The sequence below is a fragment of the Taurulus bubalis genome (assembly GCF_910589615.1).
Source record: "Taurulus bubalis genome assembly, chromosome: 14".
NCBI lineage: Eukaryota > Metazoa > Chordata > Actinopteri > Perciformes > Cottidae > Taurulus > Taurulus bubalis.
In genome coordinates, this window is record NC_136602.1 from 17,274,617 (window position 1) to 17,299,528 (window position 24,912).

Genomic DNA, 24,912 nt, shown 5'->3' on the forward strand with positions numbered 1-24,912 from the left:
GTCTCTCCTGATTGAAATAGTGTCGGCAGCTCTTTCTCTATTTGAGCTTCTGTTCTTTTACAATAGAAAAGATTGTTGAGGACAGTAAAAAAAAAAAAAAGGAATTGAAAAGTCCACTCACGCGCCACAGAGAAAGGATCATGAATTTTGCTTTGAAAACCTCAGGAGTTGGAGACAAATATCATCCATAAGTAACACCACCATTCCACACCGCGGCTCAGAGCTCTTAAGCCAAGTAAATGCTGCACTGACAAATCTCTTGGTGAGGAATTCTGGCAAAAGAACATCCGTTGATGGTAAGAGCCAAAATGTGTCTGATGCACCAATGGCCAGACCATATTGGCAATCTTAAGATTGAAAAAGGAGTTATGGTTTATCCATTTGAGTGTGTAAAAGTAGTTTAAGACTGCTTGTTTTACGACAACGCAATCGCATAAATGCAGTGATACAGAACAATAGTGTGCTCATAACAAAAATAGGGAAGGTATCAACATCTATATGTATCCTATTATTATCGTTTTAAATATTTTCACAGTTCCACATTCCTTTAAAAAAAATAATAATAGAGAAAATGTATTAATAGTCAATGGGTAACATACAACATACAATGTAAAACAAATACGTAACCTACAGCATAAAGCTAGGTATTGAATGTCAGTACTTTTTGAGAAATTAGTGAATTAGGACCATTGATTAGATCATTTAAAAGGGTCATGTATCATTTTTGACACTAAATGCTTTCTTTGTCTTTTTTCAGATGTTGCCTCATTTTGTCTTTTTTACTTCGTATAATGCTTAACCAGCCCTGATCCTGTATTCACCTAGAAACTGTTCTACATGCAATATACTGTATACTCATGCATATAATTTTTTTTTCAACACCTTGCCTTTCAGGGCTTCTATAATGCAGGCTTATGCTGGCATATTAAAGCTGAAAGGTTAAAGGCATCACAGGCTTACTGTAAAAACCTTTTAACTTACTTTTTCAGCACAGGAATAAAGAAATTGCATTACTGAAGAAAGAGGGGGAGGATGGGAATGGCAGCTGGTTCTGCACTTGTGAGGGATAAGGTCAGTGGCAGAAATACCCACACTGAGTCTATTGAGGCAACCCCAGAAACATTCAAATCCTCAAATCTCAAATAAATACCCTTTCTAGGGGAGCGGGGGTGTTTTTTTTTTAATTTATTTATTTTTTCCATCTCATTGCATTCAATAGGCCTCCACCCATGGTTATTATTCACCGCTCATTATCACTGCTCTGATTAATAAGAGCAATTTCAGGGTCCCCTGGTATTAAAGCGGAAAAAAAGGAGTGGTGTGTTTTCTGTTATAAACACAGTGAGTGTGCTACTTAGAATAGAAAGGAGGAAAAGCAGCAGGTGATATTTGCCTAAGCTCCTTATCCGAGTGCCTGCAGCTTAAGGGGGCAAGGATTTCACAATCATTTCTCAATAAATAAGAAAACATATCTCAGTATTGAAGAACTGGTCAAGACCAACCTGTACTTACCTGTACTTACAATACAAACCCAACCAGTTATGTGATCTTTCACTCATTTCTTCACACTACCCCTGAGTGTAACCATTTATCCACAATGTGAGACTATTTTGGGAAGTGGTGTGTTGGCGTACGAGGGCGACTCTCAAATATGTTCCTGTTTTGATGTGTCCTTTTACTTTCTAAATTATTAATTACCAGAGGGGCAAGAACCAGCTTGCCTGCTTTGTGAGATAGACAGTGAGACTGCGGAGCTACAGTATCACAACACAACAGCACCTACTGTGCAGACAGCCTCCTACCTGTTACCACTGATGGTCGGCTTTCTCGACACTGTCTCCCTCACATAGTCCTGTGGTGACAATAAAACCAACTGCCGGCTCTCTTGCAAAAAACAAATCTCCTGTGGCGAAGTGCTCACAAAATTCTGATGAGCGGGCCAGTTCAGGTCAGCGGACGGCAGCAGACGTTGAAAAAGGCAAAGACCAAACGTTATTCTTCCCAACAGGAATAACTTACCAGTGTATGTGGCTTTAGGCTTTAGATGCTCGAAATGTGTTCAATGTGAGAAAAGTGGTTTTCTGATTGGACCAAACTTTGAACACTCAAAGCACCCTGTAACATAAAAATCAATATAGAATATAAATGATAGACCCATACCGGATGTGAGTCTGATTTACAGCAACGACTGTTATAACTTGTTGTGCTTATTGCTAAGTCAGTAATACAGTGAATGCGAAGAAGAAGAAAAACAATGTGTTGCTCTGATTGTTTCGATAAATGGTGTTGCAAAATGTAAGTGTCGTGTTGTACCAGCCTCAAATATAAAAAGATTTTACGAAAATCCCAAAGCACATGTATTTCCTGCACCTTGCAGTCGTGTGAAGATTGGTTAAGATGCCATGAATCAGAGGTGTTAAAGCACACAGGATCGGGGGAGACAAAGATCAAGCTTAATAATGATGAAAGCATCACAGAGATGCAGAACTCCTTTACGTGCCCCTCGCAAGACCTCTGCGTTTCAAAGACATTGACGCAATTCCTTTCCTCAACAACCTCATACTCATAGCTTGATGTAGCGACACAGCAGCAACGCTCATGCTGCCCTTGTTTAAGGGAGCATTTGGTTTTCTTATAGGCATTTGTGAGGCGTAAAAGAAAACTTGCTGTGAAGTCACCTTCAAAGCAATGCCCCGGTGCCAAGGAATTACAAAGCTAAAATAGTTTCTCTGGGAGGAGGCAGCGATTCTATTATTCTTTAAAATGCAGCGCAATGGCTTTTATGGGAGTGTGGAAAAGCCATCTGAGAAGCAGGTCAGGGGAGTGAGCGGCTTGGCCCTGAGCACATTGTGTCTTATCCCTCTCCATTTCCACCACCTTGTCCCTGAATAATGGGCAGACCTCGTCGCTGCCCCCGGAGGCTAATGGCTTCTCATGGAGGAGAAATCAACAGAGAAATACCTCCACGGGTAATCCGCCTCTTTAACCGGAAACATGCCACGTGTCCAATGTCTTCAAAATAGCATCCGAAAAATAAGCGATTCCACCCCTTTGGGACGCTGCCTTAATGTGCTCCATGAGAGCTGCTGATGAAAAATACGTAATCTTCACAGCAATCTACCGGAAATAAGGCTAGCTGAATGCCTCTTCCTATTGGTGATGATTGATATGCTGTACCTCACAAAGATGAACAATATGTAACTCAAAATGTGATTCTGGATAGCTGACCGGAACCCGATATGAACCAAAATATGGGAGGACCTGTAGAGAAGTAAAACATGCTAACTTAAAACTCACTAGTGACAAATACAAAGTTGGCCAAATTGATTGCTTTCATCTTTGTTCACACTGCAATGAAAGGCAATAAAAGCAATACAATTAATATTGTAAGAAAGCTTGTTAACTCTGAGTAGCCGCCAAATTGAACAAGTGAGACATGTGCAATATGGAATTGAGAGGAGCCCCACACCTGAAATACATAAACAAATTAATACATGAATCACATGCAACTAAATGGAAATGCAATAGTATTTTTAAAAGCACACACACACACACACACACACACACACACACACACACACACACACACACACACACACACACACACACACACACACACACACACACACACACACACACACAGACACACACACACACAATAAAGTGAACATGAATCATCTCTAAATGAGAATATTACTCTGCTTCAGGCACATTACACAGGATTTAACCCCTCACAAGAACTTTTGGGAAAACTCTGCCTCATGAAACAAAGTTGTGTTTTTCTATTCTATAACAGCAGCTTCCCTTTCAATTGATTTCAGAACTGCAGTGATTTGGTTCAGGGCCCTCCCAACACTTGAGGTAAACGTTTAATTCCAGGGATTAATGAAAGGTCAACACCATCTCATTGAGAGTTGATAAATACCACATGCAATCAACACAGAATACACAGAGACACTCTCCACTGCTCTCCTGTGACTGAACACACTGACTTTAACTGCACACATCTCACATTCATTCACACATGCCAGCAGTGCTTTCACAGTGTCACACTGACATCTAAATAGCTACTAGTATCATATAAAAGTGACAGAGAGCACGTAGATAGCAACACACGTCAACAACAATGATGAGCAACAACAGGGATATTTGACTGCAGTGCATTGATCCTTCTGACCCGCTCAAAGGCCTCTAAACTGAAGACCTTTTGCGTGGAGAAGAGGAGTCGCAGACGAGACAGCATTCCTTTAATTCCACTTAGAAAGTGCTTCAAACGTGCAATCAAGCCATCCACCATCTGTACATCCAGATTGAGGCTATCTGCTAATACATGAAAGAAATCCATTTAACGTCAGTTTTGTCTGCGACAGACAAAGCCGGTCTACCTTGAGCCGGTGCAACAACACGGTGAGAAAACAAAGGCAAACAGGGCAGGGCCAACAAGCATCTGTTTCTCCTGCTTGTGTGGTGAGGAACGCACAGCTAGTTTACATCAGGGCATTTCTGCTTCTGGTTTTCTTTAAAAAATAAGCATATGCCGTGGGAGTGAAAGGGCAAAAATATTATTATTCGCACTTCAAACTCTCCACTCCTGATCTTTTTGATGCAATTTTAGCAGCTTTCGATTGTCTTCATGCACTGACGTTGGTTGACTTGTGGGTGGCCACTCCGTCTCTCTAGGGGCAAATAATCCACGCTGAGCTCCATGTGGCAGAGGTCAATTTCACACTTTTGCCCGCTCTAATGTCTACTAACACAAATACAAATCCATACGAATGCATGTGTGTGCACGGAGGAAAGCGCACACCCAACCCGCACACCCGCCAACTTGAGGCAAAACAGGTGTGTTTAATGCCAGAATCTCATCTTTCACAAAGACCGCACAAGGAGTCGGAGAGAGATATTGCTTTCATATAATTCCATCGATAACACAATAAAACAGAGCGGAAATGAAATGAAAGTTCCTGAGAAGTGCTTTAACCAGCAATGATGTTGATCTCCATCCACTCACTTTCCTAACGGGGATAATACTGTCCCTGCTAACTCCGTGACAAGCTGAGAGCCACCCGGGGTATTTCACCTCGGAGTGCCTCGTCCTCGGGTCAGTTCAAAGGCACAACATATCCACTTGGATGATATCACAGGTCTTTTGTAAAAATCCATGCAGAATATTACTTTGCCGTTTTATTATCTTTCTTTCGAATAAGCCATCTGGAGCTCTCATTGATAACGTGAATGAAGCGACTCTTGCTTGATGAAAAAATATTGACATATTGTCAACAGGTACTATCCTGGCACCAAACTGGGGAATGTATACACCAACATAACTAGTAAGCTTCATACAGTACATCGTGACTTTTTTATTTGAGTTTTTCTTTTTACCATGTCTAACCCTTCTTTGTGGTTTTAATTGTGTTTCGTGTAACACCAGGATCCTTATAATGCATCAACGGGTCGCCATAGAACTACAACTCTAACATTATCACTTCCTTAGTTGTATTCATTTTATCCTGAGGTGCATGGAAAGGAGCAATCTTGACGTTAAATACAGACCAACACTGTAAGACTAATGATGTGCACAGCTACTCTCTAGCTATGAGTTACTTCCTCTCTCAGTCAAAACGAGGGTACGATCCATCAGGATGAGGTAGATTCACTGAACTGACATCGCTAGTCAGAGCCCAGACATCATCAAACATCAAAGTGTCTGGTTGCTAAGGGACCATCTGTTTCATAATGTACTGGAATTATCTTGCATATGCAACAGGATTATATAGACGCCCGAATCTGGGCGCTCAGCTTTAAATATTTCAAGTGTTAATACAAAATAATGCAGTGGGGTTTTGTCAAATGCAAAAATTAGACAAAAATAAGCAAATAGATTGTGGATCGTGTCATACTTGTCTAACTCATGTACCACCAATGCTTCTTCCTTGTCTGGGGTTTTCCTAGTGCAGATGGCTCACATGCAGTGGCTCACAGAGAGAAGCTTGTGATCTACTTCCTTTAAAATGAAACAGATCAAGCTTTGCTGCTACTGTTCTTCCGTCTGATGCACATTTAATGCATGACTATACCTAGTATAAAGAAGTGCATTGTACGACTATGCAATCATACGGTTAAGAACAACTTCTGTATTTTCATTAGAGTGCAAACACATGTTGTGTTCAAGTGATGTCAAGTGTCTTTATACACTGTAATGTCCATGTGTGTGCATGGAAGAAAGGGGAACATAAACAAATAAACAGCCCTTTTCTTATTAAAGTTCTCCTCTCGATCAACAAAAACACAGAAACATTCCCCATCTGAAATATCCTTCACTGTCTGGCAATCAGCCCAAGCAGCCATGCCGAATGAGACAGCTCTGTTTACTTTGAACAAAAAAAGAAAATCTCCAGGAATTTCTCCAAGCATACATGTCTGACACACCCTCAGATCTTCTCATTTAATCTCCACCTTATACCACACATCCCAATCAGAAAGCCGCGTGCTCATCCCAGCAGCCTCTCCAATGTAGATTCAGTCATTTCTTATTGAAGAGTATTGCCATACAGTATCTTGGCTGTACCTGTATTTCCATTACCTGCTTTGACTTTCAGACTCGCCATGATGGGTCGCTTAGAGGTGATGAAAATGGACTGCATTTAAATAGAGACTTTATACCTTACCAGACAAATCACTTTACAATTTGCCTCTCGTTCAACCATTTTCACACACACACACACACACACACACACACACACACACACACACATACAGCTGCCATGCTGCCGACCCTCGGTCCAGTGTCTTGCTCAAGGACACTTGGACATGCAGACCAAGGATCAAACCTTTTTCTTAAAGGCTGTAAAATACAAAATGAAGAACGCTGATTGCATCTTAGATGAGAATGGATGAGAAAACTGAACTTGGGACGGCATGAGGACAGCTGTAAAGAACATCTAAGACAAGCACAATCATGACGTCGGACTACACAAAAAGAGACTTACATACAGACTTCTATATGGTCCATAATGATATAAAAGCTAAGTGTTTAATAACAACAACAACAAAAAAATATTTAATATTTGGATTTCTGTGGGGCATAATCTGTATTCACTGAACTATAAACAGCAGAAAATGGGGATGATTTGAACCAGAAAATGATACTTAGATCTGTGTGGTTTGTTTTATAGTTATGATGTAAATGGATATTTCAGCAGGGCTAATTACATCCTAGGTAACAATTTATCATATGTGAGGTCCTTTGTCATATAGTTTTATGGATATTAATGCTCAGTGATACTTTACTCAAACTGTTCAATATTTATGTCTACAATATTAAATCTGTTCATCCAATTTATTCCAATTCCAATGTTCACTTTTTTGTTGTTGTTTGTGATGACTGCTTCCATCTTCTTCCATGCTGTTTTGTAGACTTAATAATTACTCTGTATCATTTTGTGGAATCCCAGTTTTATGCATTTGGTCCCAGGTTGTACTCGTAGCTCTGCTGAAAATGCTAATGGAGTCATTACTTGCACTCTGACAGAAACAATGTTCCAGGGATGATGAATTAAACAATGTCCTCTCTTGTAGCGGGACTTGAGATCACCTGTGAGCATTAAAAACACAGCCGGGGGTCAAATGTTCATCTAAGTTCAAATTTACCGTTTTATTTCACCGAGCATGGTGAGAGAAAACTTTAAGAAGCCCTATGTCTCAATCTGAATGAAACGGGGGATGGTTAGTTTAGCTTTGTAAAAGGCTTTGTCGTAGCTTTTAATTAAGGCTTTTGAAAGTCAACCTGCTCATTATGTTTGAAGTAATTTCATATAGAATCGTCACAGCTTTGTTTCAAGGGCTTTTCTGTATTCAGTTGAATATCATTCATTTCAATTTGATCTCATTTCAGGATGACATTGAATCATCATTTCTCTCGTTTATGTCTGTGGTTTCACTATTTACAGCTCAAAGCCTCTGGACATTTGGATGATTCTGAAGCCAATGCTCTTACATATTCTGTTTGTCAAATTCTAGAATAAATAAAGAAATAACTGGGGATGTCATAAGATTGGCAGAAGTGTTAACTGGAGATGAAAAGGTTGCATCAAATCCTCAGCATGACATCCTGCTACGATCAGTGTGGTATTAAATCAAAATGAATATTATAACACGAAAGTATTTGACCATGTTTTAACTGTTTTATCTCCCTCAATGCCTACTCTCCATCATCACCGACATGTGTGCTTTTTTTTCTTTTCTTTTTTTTGTGGTGAGCTATGGGGGTTGAGAAGGAGTATCCGATGACAGACGGGAGGATTTGTGACCCTGCTGCAGCTGTTCAACAACCGTCACCATCAGGTAAGCACACCGACAGCACTCCAGACACAAGACACGAAAGGCAAAAGAACACGGATCTTAAACAAACAACCGGTTCTCTTACTGTACATTTAACTGTGCAGTCTAAACTCTCCACTCGTCCTTCATCATGCACAAAATGAAGCCATTTAAAAGTGTTTTGAAAGAGTGGAGCTTTTCCAGATCCTCAAAAATAAATAGAATGCAATTCAACATGTTCAAGCATTAAATGCGTAAAAAAGATATGTGTTGTGTGTTTCTTTTTTTTTATCCATTTGACAATAGTGAGAAGTACAGATTACAAGACAGGCAGATAGTAGCACTGTGGTGGCAGTGTCACCGGTCTTTGGAGCTCAGCGTGGGGAACCATTACCAATTCCTTGTCCGTCCTCTGAGGCACACCTGGGCGTCAGAATCAGGAGGAAAATGAGAAAAATAATTGGAAGGTCAGTTTGATAAGGGCCACTGGAGTGAAAAACAAGCTTTTAATAGGTATAAGAGCCAATTGGTGCGTTTTTAAAAAGGTAAAATGTGAAAGCACTCATTATTCTTTCCGTCTTGCAGAAGCCGTGTGCTGCCGTGGCCTGCGATTGACAGTGAACGTTTGCCTTCGTTCACAGTGTCGAGCCATGACACAAGGCTTCCTGGCTTTTTGTTGGACCCAAGCTACTCTCTAATGAGCCACTGAAAAAGCATGAGAGTACCTTGGAAAGAAATATTAGCGAAGAAGTAAAGTTTAAAAATAGAAGGCGTAAATGTAATTGCATCCATTTATTCCACGTTCTTTTCTTTCGGTTTTCAAGTAGTAACGTGAAGTGTCACCTTCTTCAGTTGACTTTTCACTTCTTCTCTGTATCTCTGTTGAACTCATCAGGTTGCAGCGTGGGTACACACGGCGGTACAGCAGGATTGAGAACATGAGGCTCTCTTTCTCTCTGTCTGTGAATCCCACTAAAGCCCGGGTATCACCTGTGAGAGCTGGGAACTTGGCTTCGGGAGGAGTAAGAGGAGTGTTGCGTGGCAGAATGAGTGTCACCCTGCAGGACGAGTCCTTTCATCAAGCTCCCCCTCTCACTCTGACCCTGCCATCTGGGAAAGCAGATGATACTAATGAGGGATGGCTCCTCGTCTCCTGGCACCAAACGCACACACTGCTCCCATTGTGCTACACTGTCCCTGCTGCCCCCTGGGAGTCACAGACACTGCTCACTGCGCAAACATACACACAGTGATGGATGAAGACAGGTACGCGGCGACGTGGGACGGTTTAACAGCACGATGAGCGTTTTGGATGCTTCATGGTGAAACAAGAGGCTTCGGGAAATATGTAACTGTGTGGAGGTTGGAATCCAGCAAACAGTGGTTGGGTGGATTTTTATGTTGCTGCACCTTAAAAAGAACCGACAGTGACGGTGAGTGTGTGTTGGGAAGGCAGTGGGGGGCATATTTGGCTTTGGATTTCTTCTGCAGAAACAGGAAAGGCAAGACTTCTTTGAGATGCGAGGGTCAGACAGGGCTAATTAGACTGCAGCGGCCCCTCAAATTTCTGCCCTGGGATATTAATGAAGTGATCCATAGGAAAGCAGCTGCTCACCACTCAAACCCCCACCACCACCACCGCACTACACTTCCCACCTCAACAACCCACTGCAACTCTTCATTTCCCTGGCCCCCCTGCCGCTCTGCGACTCTACCTAGGAAGGGCAGTGCTGTGCCAGGGGAGAGGCCGATACAACTCCCCACGAGAGGGTGACAGCTCCCGATCGATGGCCCCGGAGCAGGAGGCGGATGAACAGAGGGGTGGGGTGTGCAGCTGTGCGTGTGTTGCAATGCCAGGAGAGGGTGACAACAGCCTGGCTTTGTGTCTCTCATCAACCGAAAAATAATGTTTCCACGGGAGTGAGCACAATGGTTTGAGGAATGGTTGTCTTGTCTCCATATTTTAACTATTCCGGCCTTACTGTGGCGAGTCTGAGCCTTGCTGTCATGAGTAACTACTGAGGGAAAGCTTATTAGAGTCTTCACTGGTAGATGTACTCACAAGCCTCCATCACAGGCAGCATGTTTTCCTGCCTTTTCTTCCATGTACACACAGTCCATGCTGTAAATGTCACACTGACAAAAGTATGTGTCTTTCACATATCTATGAAAAAACATGGCGAGACATTCTGAGGCATTTTCAGACATGAGGAAGATACTAAATAAATAAATAAATTGCCTCCCTTCATACAATATGAGCCTCAAATTCAAACGGCACAAACCTTTTGAGACAGAGAATAAACAGAATGACAGTCAGATTAATTTGGAGAAAAAAATCCACACCTATCAGCTCATAAGGCCGCGTCAGTTTGTGGGTACAAATCAAAATACAAAGCTCTGATCCTAACTTCACACAGATGTCGAGGATGTCAGTGTCATAAGAGGAGAAAAGGATGTTAAGAGTCAAAGATGTTTAACTTTTGAGTGAAATGTGGAAAATTGCAACAACAAAGTCATTTTTTTAAGCTTTTTGAGTCTAACTTGTGAAGATGAAATCTAGGATGGCCGCACTGTTTTTCCTTTCTTAATTTACAATGTTTTTGCCTACCTGTCAAATACAACCGTCAAACCCATCATAGCACTGTAGCAGTCTGGGTCCTCTCACTTATCAAACTCAAGCATTTCTTGGACAGTACACTACATGCAACAATATTGCCCTAAGTTGACCCTCTCAGGCAGTACTTCAGAAGCTGTGTTGCCTAAACTAGCCAACAGCTTAGCGTGGCAGTCAGAGCAGCAGGATAGGTTTATTTCAGGGTGACAAGGTCCCTGACAAGCCAGGGTCCCTAAATGGGCAGTGAAACAACTGATGATAAAACACATAATTAACACATTGCATTGATGCAATTCCTCAGCCTTATTAATGGCATGATTGGTGTCAACTATGATCTGCTGTTAGAGAAAATAAAAATAGGCTAAAAGCTCACAACAAGTGTTGCATCTTTTACAAAACTTCGAGTATAAGCTGAAATACGTTAATTTGCGTTCTTCATTCCTATCATCACTGATACTGATGTCAGTTGACGTCAGTAAACTAGAAAATGGAATTTTTCACTGAAACAAATGTCCTTGAATAAGGTGCGTTGGGTTAATATTCCCAGTGTGACGTTTTCCCCTGAAGGCAGAGGCATCATTTAGCTCTCGCAGGCTAAGGTCTTCTGAGATGCATTTAGCAGAGTGAAATCTCTGCTCTGACAGCTTATTCTGTGCACATCCAGTGTGACTGCACAGGGACCAGAGACAGAGCTGAAGGCCAGTGGGCCAGTGCGAATGAGAGCACCTTTGCAATTGAAGGTGAGTTGTTGTTGAAAGGTCACTGTATGAATACTGAATGAGTCACATGGGTCTACATGTACTGAATCAATGAGTCCTTCACGACCACGCTGATGGAAATGAAAAAAAATGTATATGCAAAAAAAACAATATATCTGGGGGGGAAAAATATAACTTTTAAATTTGAAATGTTTTAATAGCAATGCAGATGGTGTTGTTACACATCAGCGCCCAAGCAGGCTGCAAAAACATGTATTCTTCCCACGTCTCATGACACAATGTTGTTGTCAGAACAGAAGACAGTGGTGGATAAGCCTGCTACTGTGAACAATATGAGCTTTTTAATCACGCTGCTGAGCTCCAATCTGTGGGTAAACAATTGCCGGTAGCATCTAGTAATGACACATTTACAGATGTCATGTTCAGCCGTCCAATAGGCACTCCCATTAAAGCAGGGTGACACATTGTGACCCCTTTGTCCCTTTCATCTTCACACCTCTTAATGAACAGTCACACTTGCTGGACTTTTTTTTACTCTTGATTTACTTTTACCTTCCCTCGGCTGCTGGTGGAATCAGCTGTTTGGGCAGTGAAGTCAAATCCCTGACAGAGTTAACCCTCAGTTGGCTTTGATTTCCTGGTATACAGTGCTGTGTCGCAGCTCATGAGTAATTGAACACTATTGATTCGAAGGTCTGGGGGTGACAATAATGAGGTCACATATCAGGCGACAGCAAACACAGCCTGCGATGACACACACACACACACATACACACACACACACACACACACACACACACACACACACACACACACACACACGACACCTACACGCTCCATGATAGCATCACTATCCACTGTCTTCGGCAGCACTTGCTTTTGCTCTCCTTATCAGCCTTGCTGTCAATACAGACAACCCTCTGCTCCACTGGGGGCATGAGGCGGTATTGACATTCAGCTCAAACCCACAGCTCTGAGTGGAGTCCAGGGTGTTGCACATCAATTATGCATGTCTTGACGCCAGGGTGCTGAGCAACACCAGTGCCATCATAATTGAAACAATTGAAAAGACAATACCAGATGGGTCAATAATTAGACAGCAGGAGGGGGGAAACTTGATCCGGACGCTCCCCTGCTTGCCCTGCCAACCTAACTGCGGCGCACAAGGAGGGGACCTTTACTGACACGTCCTGGTCCCCTACAGTGCACTGCCACGTGCTGCATAATATGCAGAATTGTGTGTATGTGTACGCAATTATTCGGAAAGGGAAATCTCAACCTTTCAAAGAGAAAATTCTCGGGAAATTTTGCAGAAGCGGCTTGTTTCCAATTACATATTCTATGGTTAAGACTTGTAAAAGTTCCTATAAGTGCTGGATAAGTAAACTTTGTGGATCAGTAACAACTGCCAGAAAAGGTCCCCATGTACAGTTTGTCGAAAAAACGTGTCGCCTTGGATAGCTCTGACGTTATTCATTGGTGTCTCTTGGTCTGCGGAAAACAGAGGCAGGTGACTGATCCTCCCCTCCAGCCCTGCACTTTTATAAATCCATACTCAGGGCTCCCAGCAGATCCATTACACTCACTGGTCTCCTGGCCAGAGCTACGACTCAAGGTGATCACCATAAAACTACTTGCCACAGAGACGTTTCTCACCTTGCAATGCCTTTAAAACAACCTGGGAAACGGAGGCAGCATGGAGGCGAGAACACGAGCACCCCTGGCCAACAAATGTCATAAAAACATATGAGCAAACATGTCCTTGTTTACTCCCGCCAACAGTCAGTTTAAAGTAACTGCTAAATCAATCTGTTATATATGTGATTACATAAAGAAACAATTACATTTACGTTTAATTGCTGCAGGCTTGGAAGCAATTTTGAAACTATTTTCTCAATTTTTCCCTGATTGCTGTTGAGTGTGATTGAACAGACTACATGATGTCTTTCTGAAGATAATTTAATATTGCTGGGTATCAAATCAAATGTATTTTAAATAGTAACAATAAAGTATGATATTATACATTTACTTTATAGAGTCCGACAGTAAAACCTCCTCATCATGTTGTGTTTTGTTGTGAAGGTGCATCACTAAATTATCAGAGGGGAATTACTTAATTACTCTCAAAACTGCTTCAAGCCATAAAGCTACGCAGATGTCAAATATGGTTTTATTCATCGTGGTGCGAACAACAAAAGGAATTAATTAAACGTTAGAAATTAAAACAGCCACGAGCCATGAAATATACAAACTTTAATTTTCTGGAAACATATTGATCGAGACAGCACTTAAACCAAGGTGCACGCAAATCTGGGAACCACCCTCACCCCAACCCATAATGTTATCAAAAAGAAGTTTATTCGCCTTTTTATTGAGACTCATTTCCGTATTTCTCAAAAGCGGTGGCCCTGAAAGCACAAATAGGCTCCTGTGTATTGGTCCATTCCCCATTAGGGTTTATAGAGAGCCATATGCACTTTTATGGGAAGGTTAACGCTTAAGGGCCGCAGCGCAGGCCTAAATCCACAGCATTAAACCCGAGAATGGCAGCCTGGGATATACACACAGGTCACATGACAAGATTTAAGAATGCAGAATCTACTCTCCTCCTGAAGAGGGATTCTGGGAAAGAAAGAGGAAAGAAAGAAGACAAAACCTGTCAACGCTTACAATCTTAAAAGCCTAATGAGCGGAAGTAACCATAGCAATTTAGTGAAAAGAACATCAAAGACGAGGGAGCAACTATTCAGGCAGGCAGTATTCATGCATAATTAGCTGTGAAAATGGCACTACAGGAGTCTGTTACTCCCCGTTCTTAATTAGTTTTTATCCCTGTCCTGGATGAGAGGTAAACAAAGCCATCAGATTAAAACTTAGCTTTTCTTCCGAGGACAACATTGGAGACATGCGAGTGTTACACAATAAACGGTGCACTATTGTCCCTGGGGAGTGAGTGGCAGACGTTTGTGAAAGACCTCACTATTGATCGATTTAAGATCGAATTGCTCCTGTGAGGCTATAAATAGTGGCAAAAATGTCAAATAAAATTGAAATGTCTCTTTAATATAATTGTTTTTCTAATTTGAGATAATGAACACAGGCTGGAATTCGCCGCACACATAATAGAGCCAAGAAAATGTTTTGGTGACTTTGGATGGATTTTGGGGAGCTCAGCTGTTTAAATAAAGTAAGGTATTTCCTTTTTGTTTGGAATAGCAAATTACTAAATTTAGATTTAAAGACACAAAATGACATCAAGAAAACTATGGGGCAATGTTTGAACACATTAAATAAGAAATCATTAATTTTTCAGTGAGATTTGGTACCTGTATGAAAATAATACCACACTTTGCTGAATATGAACATGTTTTATATGAAACCTTGTTTTTCCTCTCTAGTTGTCATATATTTAACTGCTTTTTCTGTGAAGACTCCATTCAGAAGCCCTAAAATCCTCAAAATCCTTCACCTGATGATGCAATCTTGGCCAGCAGGAAGAAAGACCCGTTTTAGTCAATTTCTTGACAAAAATAAAACTGTGAGACTTTGCAATGTGGGGGACTAAGGTTAAAATTCAAACCAAGAGAAATAATCTCGAAAAAAAAGATCCTCCTGAGTTTCTCAGACGCTCCACCAAAGTATAAAAATGTTATTGTTTCTGGTGTGTTTCTCTCCCTGTTGTCTCCCTGTGTGTTTCTACATCTTCTATCTCAAAGACAAAGATTGGTTTCCCTTGCTTCCTATTGGACTATGACTGCACCACTATCCGTTGTGGGATCTGGGGAAATTGTTGTGGCCCTTTAAACTGCGGAGGAAACGTTAGACATACATACATTTAGGTAAAATAGCCGGATTTAAAAAAAGATTTTGTAATCCTCAAACATGGTGCAGTTAGAATGCCTCCTGTTACTGTAGCATGAAAAAAATACTACATTCAACAAATCGAGATTAAAAAAACGCAATAGACTTTGGCACCCGCAACACTTCAGTAGTGACGGTTCTGTGTGCGTGTGTGTGTGCGTGTGTGTGTGTTTGTAAAAGTGCCACTGGGTGATATACCCTTTATAACGACAGCCTTCATTAGACCAGGCTTACTCATGGACAGATGGGAAGGCAGGACTGCATTAGAGCTGCTGCCACATTCCACTTCAAACCTGACCTTCCAGTGGTCCCACTTCATCTGCCGCCCAACATGCCCCCTCCTGATGCATCACTGTCATTCTGGGGCTCCGACGTGCCTTTGCTGACGCCCGATATCAGCTAAACAACCAACCCGCCACTCTTCACCCCATTACTCCGAAGGCCTCTTACCTCTTATTTTCAGACGTTTTTTGGGGTGAGACCACCACCCTTTTTCCTGCTCGTGTTTACCCGATCAGTCAAGATGCCCCCCCCTTCTTCTAGTTTCCTAGTGATGAATGACCGTTGGCCGTCTCACTGACAGCTAGGCAGCTGATGCCACATAATTACAGTATCACCATTTAGGCAAAATTACCAAATTACTCCAGTCCTCAAGAGGCCTGGAAGACTGACAGGCCAGCCAACAAAGGAAACACAAATATCTGAAAAGAGAAGGACATAGGGGACTACTTGGGCCTTTACAGACCAGCAGTGAAATTGGGTTTGTTCTGTTCCTTGAGAGTCCACTCATTACAACCAATGAGGAGCCAGAGAGCCCGTTGATTAGCCTGGAGAAGCCGAGGCACTTCTTCTCTCACAGATCATGCAAAAAATAACATCTGTCTCTCCTTGATATTCAATCTTCCTTTTCATATTAAATTTATTCTATCATTAATTCATCTTGACACTTTGGAGATTATAATCGCAAACATCTTAAAATATCCTCCTAACAGCAAAGTCTGACCATTATCTTTCATGCATCACAGGCTTAAAAGAGTTTATCTGAGACATTTTGCTCCTCTCCCTAATTTGTTGTTTGGTTTGACTTGCAATTCCAATACTAAAGATGCATTATTATCTTTAAACATAATACTACTACTTTTAAAAAGTACAACTTCTACATGTAAAGCTAGTACTACTTAATACCTTAATAACTGACAAACAGACTGAATGAATGAGGTACCAGACAAAATAACCAAAACTGTCTGAGAAAGTCAGAGTTAGACCTGGTCCACGGGAAATGGAGTGTGCATGAAGTGATGAAGTGACATTTATGATGTGAGTGCTAACAGTGAGCAGTGGAGAAGATGTTGACTTAGCACTGTGTCTGGTTGGAGCTGTGATGGCCACCAGGGTTGAGTTAAGCCCCACTAATTTATCTGCTGCAACAAAGGATGTCTTTCACTCTCGCCTTGAATCAAAAATGAGCAAAAGAAAACCACCTTGAAACAGTCACACTGCGTCCATTTGATCCATTATGTGGAGATAAAGTACAGTCTGTTCAGCCGTCTGCCATGTTAGCCATTTCATTTGTGAAAAACAAGGCTGACAATGTTTAACAATGCACTGCTGTTACAGGAAAATCTCATACAATGTGTTCTTTTTTATATTCCCGCTTTTAAGGATTCAATGAACCGCTGGAATTATTGGAGCCTTTAAAACTCAGTGGATAAAATAAAAAATAAAAATGCTGGTCAACCTAAAAACAAGGTGTTCTTATAGTTCATAAAATAGTGAAGATTGAAAATATGAGAACAAAAAGGTTCCAAAAACCTCCACCTGAATTACTTTGAACTCTTTAATTACATTTCCATTGTTAATGCTGCAGGACACATTCAATGCATTAACACAAGGAAGTCCAAACGTGAAGCAATACCGTGAAACATCGTGGTCAAAGCTGCTCCTCACACTAAATACTTTCTTGGGAAAAAAACAAGTTGCACCCTAATGAACAAATGATGTGTTGTCGGATAGCCCTCTGACAGTGTCAGCCTGCTGTATGTGATGGGAGAGACACTGCTTTGATAAACATGCTCAGCAGAATGATAATGTTCCAGGGGGTAATTTAATCTGAATGGGCTGTATGTCACTTACTAATAGTGGGAACTTCGCTGTGATTTATCTGTGTTTGCTGAGTGGAGAGAGAGACGGAACAGACGGCCTGGTCTCCCAGATTAAATAGGGCATGCATGGGAAAGATCCCTCATGCTATTGGGGAGAAAAAATCATCACAGGATGATGATTAGTATTATTAGCACAGGTGCAGTTACAGTAAACACCAGAGACTCCCATTTTGTCCTGAAAGGGAGCAGCAGATAAAGGAGGTGAACTGAACTGGGATGCGTTTCCCAAAGGTGTTTTGTCTAACGATGGGCCTGTTAGATCCACTGAAGCTGTTCTCATACCAGATCTTCAGTTTGTCAAACTCAGGTTTGTAGTTCTTTTCAAAGATATCCTGGAAGATGTCTTTAAATCTGCAGTTTCTAAATCTAATATTTGAAGCCGCCACCAGAAAGTCTGTAGCAACAACGGCGCTGAGTCCCAGGTTGTTTGATGCATGAGTATAGCCGTCATGCTTATAGAATTAGTGCTACTCTTTCATCAAGTTATTCAACTTTGTAGTCCGGTTGATGAGCTACTTATCTTTTATTGTGGTAATAATTCATAAAGCGGAAAATCAGGGAGAGGAGTAGAAAACAATAAAAGACTTGTGCCATAGTTGTTCATTTAGTTAAAGAGTTATAGGTTAAAGAGTTATGATGTGGGGATGTTTTAAGAATCACATCCTTGGAAATGTTAAACTTAATAATGCTTAGTAAAATTATGACAAACCAGAAAAATTAAATAACATAAAGCCTCAAGAGTCCCTAATACATCACTTGCCTCCGAGTGGATCTGCATGACCTTGATTGATTACACTGATAACCTTCCTTTTTAGCTTCGTAAGACCTGCAAATGTAGTCATGAGCGGATGATTGTCTCCGCAATAACTCAAGAAATATGGTATAAATGTAAAACGGTACAAATACTGTCTCTTTGAAGATGCATAATATATGTTATAGTTTCAAAGAAGATAATAATACAATCTGTTTCTCTTTTATTAGAGCGCGAACCATGGACAATAACAGGGAAGGAACAATTCTACAGGAACAATCAATATCTATCATTTCATACATCTTGTCTGCCTGGGGACACAAACTGAGTTTAGGGACCTCTCATTGGAACTGCATTGCTGCAAAATACAATGTTACAGATTCACAGTGTGGACAAGGTTAAGCAGAGAGTCCTGATGTTATTACAGGAAGCACACCCAATAGTAGTGACAGCGTATGGATTCACTGCCAGGGCAGAGCGTTGTGCTTTGTGTTGTTCTATTGAAGCTTGAGTGCACGCTGGAGAAGTGCGGAGAAGTGCCCGGTCATTGTAGAGACAGAGAGCCAGCTGAGTGTGCTCAGAACAGTCAGCATCCAGTTTTAGATTAGAGAGTAATCAAAGGTCTGCCCGCGTCTCGATGCTGCATGGATAAGGTTGTGTCTCCACACTATCGCAGAGGGCTGGATGGAGGCAATACTCCAGAGGCTGAAATATATAACCCTACAACTGATAAGTCGGAGAGAAAAACACTTCCATATGAATCCCAATGAGTACAATTTCCCTCGGGGGACCAGTTGGTAAAATAGTAGACCAAACAATTTCTCTGCTCAATGAGATTAGACAAATTTAAGAGATATAAATGAATACAGTATTTGTTAAGCAGATGCTGTAGAAATTGTTGCATACATGTCAAAGTAAAGCTGAATCTTCTGCATACATGAAGCCCAAGAAACAATTTTTCACGTATGATTAACAAAGACTAAAATAGAAAGAGGCGACTGTTATGACAGCAACATGATAAAACAAAATGTTGGCCCTCCTTTCTTTTATCCAAATATGATTTATTATTTAAAGCATCTACTTAGAGCTCAGAGAATATCGGGGAGGGGTGAGAAGCAAAACAATAAACAGCAAAACGTTTTGAACTGTCAATCTAAAGTAGCCCTAGGGAGGAAAACAAAACTGGGTAAAATATTTGAGATGAAACTGGAGAGTGAACACACCCGCAGTCTATCGAAAGGTTCCTTTGGGACATTAACTTTCTCAAACAGACCTCGAGTTTGAACTCCAAATATCTTCTGGGTCTACAGTGACAGGTTTAGGGCTGAAATGTGCAAGTGCAGATTAACCTGTGAGGTATTTGCTAAACGTTATTAGTGTGGACCTGTGGACCAGCATAATAACCAAAAGATTCAGTCTATTGTGGAGCGCAGTCACTGCAGATCACCATCAGATGTGTCACACTTTTAAAATTACAAAAACACCCTGTCACACAGCGCAGGAGGTGTTTTACAACTGTATAAACAACGTGAGATTACATGTGCAGAGCTTTGCTGTTCAGGCACTTGCATTGCATTTATAGTAGAGAACCGGCATTTTCATGAATTTATTCTCATTTGGCTTCTGACACCAGTTCCTAAATCACCATCTTTGTGCATCAGATTTAATCTGCATTTAATCTTCATAAATTATTTGGTATGTAATGGTGCTTTTTGATTTGAAGATACAATAGGGACTAATTCAGTGTGTATGATTAGAGCTGTGTTTAGCATCATCCCAATACAAAAGTTTCTAATCTACCAAATCAATGTTGATATTCAGGATAGTTATGGAAACGATACTTTTAAGATTCTACTTTCTACTTTTCAGAGAAATGTTGGATGCAGTGCTATCACACTCACCATCCCTCAGTGGCCACTTTCCCTGAATGTTGAATGTTTTCTTATACCCTGAAAACACAAACTAAAGAATAATGCCACACATATAAACAACACACAAGATGTTTTGTGTGCTCTCAACTTAAGTACCAGAGCCAGAGAACCTTACTGGACAGTTCTCAACTCATTCATCATGGCATGAGGTGACGGTTACAAAGATTGTAAAGCTTTTTGAACCGTTCCATATCGTTTTACCAGACACAGCACTGCTAATGCACTTCACAACACTTTAAAAAGCAAATGTTCACAAGTGACTTAATGATGTCTGCAAAGGATACGGGCGCACAGAATAATGAACACCATTACAAAGACTTCAGCTATTGAAGTGGCACAAAACAACTGTAGGTACAAAAGAGAAAAGATGCGACAACGGTTGCCATTCTGAATAACAAAAGTAGTACAATACACAAAGTTTCTATTAATTTTTCAACATTTCAAATTATCTTATTTTGACAGTTGAAGTAGACCAAGCGTATCTATTATTCATCTTTGCAGCCCCGTCTATGGCCTCCTTTACTATTAAGTGTGATTTTCACTCACTGTAATAATTTGGGAAGCAAACGCCATCTGACCCTAAACTTTAGGCATAGTGTATACTTAAAATGAAATACTAACAACGGAGCAATTATGGACAATGTTGCAACACATGCTCTGGTAGTATAGTCATAAATATGTGACATAGCTTGTTACACTTGACATCATATTTTCATTTGATCATTAATCTATGAACAAATGAGTAACTTGTCTAACATTAGGGCAAATAGACAATTTCCCTGTCATATTGATGCAACAGACCGCTGTGTTTTGGATTCTTTCCGCTATGGTAGGCGGGTAATTACTGTCATTGATTAATAATCCTTGGCCAGCCCCATAATAATCAGTCCCACATGTGCTTGGCCCTCTTAAAAGGAAAGGCTCATTTGCCACTGGGATTCACAGTCTAAACTGCTTAGTGGGATGTAATGGAGAGCAATTTTCTTGTCTTGCAAAAAAAAAAAAAAGAAATAGATGGGGTGGGTAAGCCTGGTCATTTTCCATTGCCTCAGCACATCAAATCTCCAAACAAGCAAACAAGGACAAGTCTGATTTCAGATCAATTGCTCTTCTCCCTGCGGGCAATACGTATTTTTCCAGAACACAAGGAAGCATTTTATTGCTTTTCCAGTTATTTGAGTTATTATGTTTAAACTGCAATTTCTCCATTTCTAACCAAAAAAAAAAAATCACTAAATTGACCAGCTTAATCTTTTGTTGAATGAAATATAATACACAGTGGGTGATATCTTCAAATAATGCTTAAGACCCAATAAATGCTATGAGATCAACAGAAATGCCTAAATTCATTATTTGTATTTCCATGCATTGTTGGCAAAGTCATGATATGACTGCTGGGGGTTCAGCACGCAGCCAAGCCCAAATCCTTAAAAATGTAATTAAAAGCAAAGTGATTTACAGTTTGTTCTGCATTATTCAGGGTTTAGATTTCCTTATTTCCAATTATATGCAGTGGACTGGATTTCAGAAAAGCGGCCCCCAAAGAAGAATACAATCCTCTTGTGAGATTTATGTGTTTATAGAAAATTGTAAAAGCAGCCTAATTTTCAGGCAAAACTGGGAAGAGAATGCCCAAATTGGAAACACTGGGCATTGCCAAGATGTAAACGATAAATGGTCCATCTGTCTGTGCTCTTCTCACTCTTGGAGGAGTAGACGTGCCACCATCTGCAGAAGCAATTTAGCTTGCAATGAGAGTCCACATGTGTAAACGAAGGTCTGGAGGCACGCTTCCATTACATGTTCCAGATACAAGTAAAAAATGAATAATAATAATAATCTTATAAATATATTTGTACTCGGAATAATATCCAAGTGTGTGTGTGTGTGTGTTCACTTGTGTAAGGCGGTAATTAAGAGATAACATTTCTTGGACAAGACCTAATTAGTCAACATGTGCTATTTGTCATTTGAGTGTCACTAACAATTTAAAAGGCTACAAAAAGCAATCTATGAAAGCGCTTACAGGCCAAATACCCACTGTGACCATAATAATATTCAACTATTTTGACAGACAAGGCAATGAGAAGTGAAAACCAACTCCACCAACAAATGTCAATGTAGTCCTCAATCGAGCTGATAAGAGTAGAATATAGCTGTTTAATAGCTTATAAATGACACTATGTTTGTGTCGTTTCACCTCTGTCAATTATCCTGAGCAGATCCATCTGCTCTGATTAATCTCAAGAGGCTGAAATGAATCATTTGATTATACAAATGTTACAATAATTTCATGTAAATTTTAACAGTTTGATGCATTTAGCTTAAGCCACAGCAGCAGGAGATTACATTAAACTACTACACCTTGCAATTTCAATGCAGACTTTTATCCTTTCTTGCTACGCCTACATGTAGCATCCATGTATTAATAAGGAATATTCAGAAACGTGAAAATCGTGTGTTGACATGTTTGCTTTGTGGTGAGGGTGTGGACAGACCATTATTTGAGATTTTATAAACCGAATAGATTTTTTGCATTCACAGCAGTGTTATAATGTGTGTGTAGGTGGAACAAATAAGTCAGATATGGAAATTAATAGGAGAAGAACAAAATCCAAACTGTGGAGAGACTTTGGGAACGTGTGAGATCTTTTGTCAGAGCTGAGCGCTCACAAAGAAAAGTCAAGCGGTTGTCAGTTTCCAAGAGCAGACGAGGAAGAGACAACGCTGATGATGACAGTGATCAGAGTTGGGAGATAAGAAGATGATAAAGGCTGGGAGTGAAGATAGCAGTAATATGAAATAGCATCACATTAAAAAAAGTAAACTGACTGTTCCTGGTAAAGAACTACACAATCTATAACGATTTATCAGCACAGAGAAGGTGTTTTACCCAGAGATAATTACACCAACAGTACCCAGTGGCAGTGCGATTGCTCCCAGGTGACATTGCAGGTTATTAAATTGTCATGGTGCACCCTGTTTTGGTGCTGCAGACACTTGAACTGGCTTCCCACAAGACTGACTCACAGTTTATCTGCTCCATTTGTTTGACATCTTTACGACATACCGTATTAACACAGCCTAATTTCATCTGGGCCTCAATGTCTTCTCTTGGCTGTCTCATGGAAATCCTCCGGGTTTAGGTTAGGACTGCTGGGACGTTCGTCTCGACCGAATTACACCCAGTGCCATTTCTTCCATCCTATCATGCTTTCCATTTCAAGTTTGGAAAGGAAGAATTTTGTGACGAACTTTGGAAGTCCTGACGCACATTATACTGACAATAATCAAAAGAAATTAGCTCAGAAGTTCAATTCTAAGAGGCACATACAAAATGCAGCGCAAACTTTCATAGACTTGATCACATAAATGAAAAAACAGAGAGCAGTCCCTTTTCTGGTCATTTATGGCATGACAGTAAGAGTTATGTGATCGGTTAACAAAATAAATCAGGGATGAAAAATCAATCAAATTAAGGAACTAATAGGTCCCTTAATGTCTTTGTTTGTGAGCAGAAGAAACTCCCATCCAGCAATACAACAAGCACCAATCATATTAATTATCCTCCGAATAACAAGCTCTCCTATTTAATACAAATTAGTTTTCAAAACTAATAAATTATCATTAAAATGTTGTTTTTTTGACAATAAAAGGTACCCAATCCCCCATTTTGGAGTGGACGCTAATGACCCCAGTCATTATGTGCAGGTATGCAAGTGTGCATGTGCGTGTGTGCGTGTGTGTGTAGTTAAATTTGCACTACTTCATAAAAACTATGACCTCAATTCAAAATATGATGCATGTGCACACATGAATCGCAAAATCCTCTGTAAAATCAAACAGCTATGCGAAAACAAAAAAAAATTTCAGTGATTTTCTGCATCAGTGAAATGCCAGTGCAGTCCACCAGCTGGTTCAGGAGCCTTGGGTTTAAATAAATGAGGCTATTTTATATTAAAAAAAAGCAATATAGATTAATGCTGGGTTGTACAATGTTTCACTGCTCTAATGTTTACCACTAAATCTTAATGTTCACTAACTGCCAGGTGATGTAGCCCTCAATGGCAGCAGCTTTGATTAGAGAATACTCCTGCAAGGCACCAGAGCGCACAACAAACCCCAAAACCCAAAACATATTAATTAACTGATACTCACATTTAGCAGGGAGATCATAGCCGCAGGTGATCTTGGCCTTGCCGGTTTCACAGCCATTTAGTGAGTGGCACTCATCATACAGACAAGACCCCGCAGCTTTGTGTATACAGCCATCCACTGAAACACAAATAGACATGCAAAGAGAGGTTAGGCCTGTGAGGAGAAACAAAAGCAGGCACACAAAGAACGGATCTCCAGCTAACCGGGCTAATTTGCGGTTTGTGTGCTTAATCATGTCAAAACAAAGAAGCGTTTACAGGAACAGGACCAAGAACATGGTGAAAGTTATGTTTAGGATTCCTTAATTTCTATGTTCTGAAGTGATCGCGTTAGCTCTGCGTCTGCTCTCTGTAGGGACGCTGGGTCTGCTATAGGGAGCTGCCCCTGTTGCTGGTAA

At 40.6% G+C, this 24,912-nt stretch overlaps 1 protein-coding gene across 1 annotated transcript in view; it reads right to left on the reverse strand.

Annotated features, from left to right (window-relative positions):
• Positions 1 to 24,912, reverse strand: part of macrod2 (mono-ADP ribosylhydrolase 2) — a 417,061-nt gene that overhangs the window by 213,540 nt on the left and 178,609 nt on the right. The window contains exon 5 of the mRNA XM_079229872.1: positions 24,516 to 24,632. Coding sequence (XP_079085998.1) covers positions 24,516 to 24,632 — 117 coding nt within the window. The remainder of the gene's footprint in view (positions 1 to 24,515; positions 24,633 to 24,912) is intronic.